We start from the raw sequence: 4,722 nt of genomic DNA on the forward strand, positions 1-4,722 counted from the left end.
ACACACACACACACACACACACACACACATCATTAAGAGCTGAATTGTGTGAAGGACGTGTGTGTGTTGTCTCATGTTGCTGAATCAAAGCTTTTCTAATCTGTGTGTCCAGTGTCCCGGTGGAGCCTTCACACCTGACATCCAAACAACTAAAGAGTTCCCTGATGATGTGGTGAACTTTGTCCGCAACCACCCGGTCATGTTTAACCACATTTACCCGGTGGGACGGAGACCCCTGGTGGTTCGAAGCAACGCCGACTATAAATACACCTCTGTGGCCGTGGATCAGGTCGCGGCTGCAGATGGAAACTACCAGGTGCTTTTCTTGGGCACAGGTACGAGTCTGCACATGTCAGAGTTTATTAGAGTTTATCTCTCCTTATCTGCCACGTTTCTGATTTATTACTAAGAACTGAGACAGCTGTGTGTTCAACAGAAAGCCTGAAGAAATGATGGCAAAATCCTGTATCTATACATTTATATAAATGATTTTTTTTATTTTGGGCACACAAGTAAAAATGCTAGATTTTTTTAATTTTCATCAAAAGGTGTTAGATATTATCAAATATATAATATAAATACAGGACTCCATTTTTTATTTTGAAGTTTCAGAGAAGAAAACCGTTTTCTGCAACTTCCCATCGATTTAATACAATTTCAGATTTGTTATTATAAAGCTCATGTGCCGAACGAGGCCTGCCGTTGCGCTGCATTTTCAGTTATACTTGGAAGTGGGAATTTCCTACTTACAAGTTGAAAATTTGAACTGGAATGCCCCTTCAGTGGGCATTTCTTGTTGGAAAGTGGGAGAGTTTAGAATTCAAGACAGCACTACTCCCCACAACTCAGCAATGAGTAAAAACATCCCATATATATATATATTTATTTCACATTTAGTCAGTCGTATATGTAGTACTTTTCAGTGTTTAAAAGAGGACGTGTGAAAATGCTGTTTATGTGCAGGAAATACTACGTAGAGCTCAGTTATTGTTTGTTAGCAGTGCTCAAATATAGCATTGAGACAAAGAACGGGACTTTCTGTTAAGTTAATTACAACTGGCAGCTGATGTGGGCTGTGAGCAGAAAGCCTGATCCAGTTTTTTTTATTTTKCTGACTCATCTTTGGTTTAAGAAGTAAATGATTTCTTACAGTCCTCTTCCTTCAGCTGTGTCAGATAATCAGATAAAGGTCGCAGGGACCGGGTCCAGAGATAACAGGCAGGTCTGCTCGGTGCGTCCGCACCATTTCTGTGTCCGTTCTAGGAACACGAGACGTAAATAAAATCATCCAAGGAGAACTCTGATAGGGTCCAAACTTTTGGAGCAGGTGGACTGTGAGTGTCAGCTACTCCGAAGAGATAAAGATGATAAAGTGCACATCTGTAGGTTCCAAACTGGTTTGTGGGATGTGTGGAAATCACAAGCAGCCTAGAGGCGGTATCTCACATGGCTGCAACTATTAGGTGTTTTGGGATTTAGAAAGTCAACTCTAGGATGTCTTGTAACTTTTGTGGGTTTGTGCTTGACAAATCATATTTACCCACATCCCAGGTGGAATATGGTTATTTCATGGGAAAGTGATGTAATTTATGCTCAATGCTGGTTTTAAAGCAGCATTAAAGGCCCAGTGTGTAGGATTTTGTGAATTCTTTTAGCCGAAATTGAGATAATCACTAATGACAATAATAAAAAACATGTCGAATCATTGCAGACAAAGACCTTGTTTTATTATTTTTACCTTATAAAAAGCTGTTTATATCTCCATGGTCGCGGGTCGCCCTACAGGCAGCCGCCATCTTGCACCGCCATCTTGTCTACGAAGGCTCATGAAGGACAAACTGCGGTGGCGGCGTCAAAAACTGTTTTAGTTGTAATACTATAAATGTAATATTTGTTGTCTGTCATTGTAGCTGGGATAATTTTACTTTAAAGCTCATAATCTTACCACTTGAAACATCACTAGCCCTGAAGCTGCTGGTAGACATCGCGGTTGGAATTATCAAAGGTTTTTGACACCTGAGAGACACCGTAGCAACTCCTTTGCGTTTGGAAGCGGGGATGGGGGTAGGGGGAGGACCAGCAAGGATGATTCAACCACTCAACCACTAGATGTCGCTGAAAACAACAAATCCTACACACTGTGCCTTTAAGACATTAATACATTTTTAAAGCTCTGGCGGGCCACATTAAATGTTGCAGTGGACCTCATTTGGCCTGTGGGTCTTCAGTTTGAAATGTGATGTACACCTTACCTGGTGACATGTCTCATTCAAATTCAAWTGACTCCATGAATCCCTTCAAAGAGCTGTCTCATCACTACAAGCTGAGGTGAACAACAAAAGAATGTGCACAGTCACCAAAAACAGTGAATTTTAAAAAATGGTTTCTGAACAGTCGCATTGAGATCCGGCCATCAGGTGCAGGTTCAGGGGTCCACTAAGTAAATAAATGATTTAAATGACACAAAAAATATCTACGCCAAAAAAAAGGAACAATAACTTCAACGTAACAGGGTGATAAAACAATTAGAAAAAACAGCTAAAACAGCTACACAAAAAAAAAACCCTGAAAGAGACGCCAAACAACAACAACAAACGCTAAATGAATGCAAACAGAAACCAGATCAAATAGTTTCAGGAACGACAGGATGTGTGATGAGGCAGAGAGACGGTCTCACCTCTCTGTGTGTGTCTGCTCTGAACAGAGTCATGTGTATCTGTATGCAGCACACACACACACATGTTTGTGCTTCTCCACGTCGTGCGCATTTGTATTCAGCAAACAGCTCTGGGAGCCTCTTGCGCAGCTGCTTGTGTTTATTGAGCAGACTCCTCTGTCTGTTCCTATTTTTTTTTCTTCTCCGGATTCTTGAAGAGAAGCCAGGGCCCATCGGAGCGTAGCTGCTCCTGAAACGGTGCTTTGTCTCCAGGAAGTGGGAGACGCTCTTATCGGGCGTTTGCAGGAGCTGCGACACCTTGTGCCCCAGCTCTCTTGGACAAAAAAAATAAAAATCAAAAATGATAATGGTGGAGGCTGTATTGTGGTGTTTTAACTCCTGAGTTTGCCTTTAAGAAGCCCAGTTGCTCCAACTTTCAAACAGTTACATACTTTTCTAAGCGTTCACGTTTGAGTTATACGAATCCTCTCTTTTTTGCCCTCAGATAAAGGAACGATACAGAAAGTGATTGTGCTGCCGAGCAACCAATCCCTGCAGGAAGATCTGATCCTGGAGGAGCTGGAAGTCTTTAAGGTTTTTATTTTTCTACTTTTAATCAAAGGCAGTAAGATTTAGGGCGTGTGCATCATCACAAAGGCAGGACGGACCAAATCGGGGCGACGCCGSCGAGTTCGATGTAGTGCATGGAGTGATGGGAAACATGCTCGCATTCTGCCGCCGTCTGCTTGTTGCCCCGAATAAACCTTTTGCACGTTTCGTCTTAACTGGAAAAATCTGATCAAACTGTCGTCACGTTCTCGGGATTGCTTTGATGTTTTAACTCCACCTGGGCTGCAGAAGTCCTTTAAAAAAATATTTTATTAAAGCATTTCTTCTGGGAAGTCAGTTGAAACTGAAGCTTATTTTTTTCTCTCCTGTTTTTATTAATCCAATAAAATGAAAGGCCTCTCCATGAAAGAGTGCATATCGCCCGTCGATTGCCATATTTTCAAAAATCATCGTGAGAAAGATCTGTCAAACTCTTCATTAACTAATAGAGTTGATGGTTAATAAGTCTCAGCTACTACCACACCAAATTTTAGCCTAATATCTTTTGAATTGTTCAAATTATAGCCTTTTTTGTGTTTCCTAAGCTCAGTCGGCTGTGGTGATTATCTTAAAGTTGTTTTACTACAAAAGTTAATCAGCTGAAGAGACATATTCAGTCGTTATATCTTGAAAGTTTCATTAAAATCCATCCAGTCTTTCATGAGATATTTTGCTAACAGACAGGCATGGCTGATTGTAATAATTAATGGCTAAGTTTTAAAGGCAAATTGTACACAAGCAGTTATTGCTTAGAGTATATGTTGGGAATGATCTTCAGCTAYGGTCACTCCGAATTTTAGCTTAATATCAATTAAATTAGCTAAATCATAGCTACTTTTGTGTTTCCTAAGATCAGTTGGCTGTGGCAGCCATTTTAAAGTATATTGACTACAAAAGTTAATCAGCTGCAGAGGTCCTCTAAAAATCATTTCTTGAAAGTTTCATTAAAATCCTTCCAGAGTTTCAGGAGATATTTTGCTAACAGACACAATTGATTTTAGTAGTTAATGGCAATGTTTTCAAGGTGTATTTTGCACAAATAGTGCTCAGACTATATGTTTCCCAAGACATGACTCTCAGCCACTACCACACCAAGTTTTAGTTTAATATCTTTAAAAATTGGCTGAGTTTGACCAATTTTTGTGTTTGAAGATGTTGATTAGCTAACACTTAAGACAAATGAACACACTAACGTATTTAAAGACTTGTGTGCGTAGGAGCCAGTTTGTATGTGCAATTATCAGATTTGTGAGGTTGAAGATAAAAAAAAATTGTGTGAAATTTTAACGTTTGTGTAATTTATATTTGTGTGTGTGTAATAAAGTTTGTCTGCGTGTAATAAAGTTTGTGTGTGTGTAATAAAGTTTGTGTGAGTGTAATAAAGTTTGTGTGAGTGTAATAAAGTTTGTGTGAGTGTAATAAAGTTTGTCTGAGTGTAATAAAGTTTGTCTGTGCGT

General features: G+C 39.7%; 1 protein-coding gene across 1 annotated transcript in view; it reads left to right on the plus strand.

Moving 5' to 3' along the window:
- sema3c (sema domain, immunoglobulin domain (Ig), short basic domain, secreted, (semaphorin) 3C) overlaps positions 1-4,722 on the plus strand; it is a gene marked incomplete at its 5' end in the record, with an annotated part of 52,517 nt that overhangs the window by 39,932 nt on the left and 7,863 nt on the right. Inside the window, 2 exon segments of the mRNA XM_014020664.1 lie at positions 113-335; positions 3,162-3,250. Coding sequence (XP_013876118.1) covers positions 113-335; positions 3,162-3,250 — 312 coding nt within the window.

The sequence above is a fragment of the Austrofundulus limnaeus genome, unplaced genomic scaffold (genome assembly GCF_001266775.1).
Source record: "Austrofundulus limnaeus strain Quisiro unplaced genomic scaffold, Austrofundulus_limnaeus-1.0 Scaffold262, whole genome shotgun sequence".
In the NCBI taxonomy this organism is placed as follows: domain Eukaryota; kingdom Metazoa; phylum Chordata; class Actinopteri; order Cyprinodontiformes; family Rivulidae; genus Austrofundulus; species Austrofundulus limnaeus.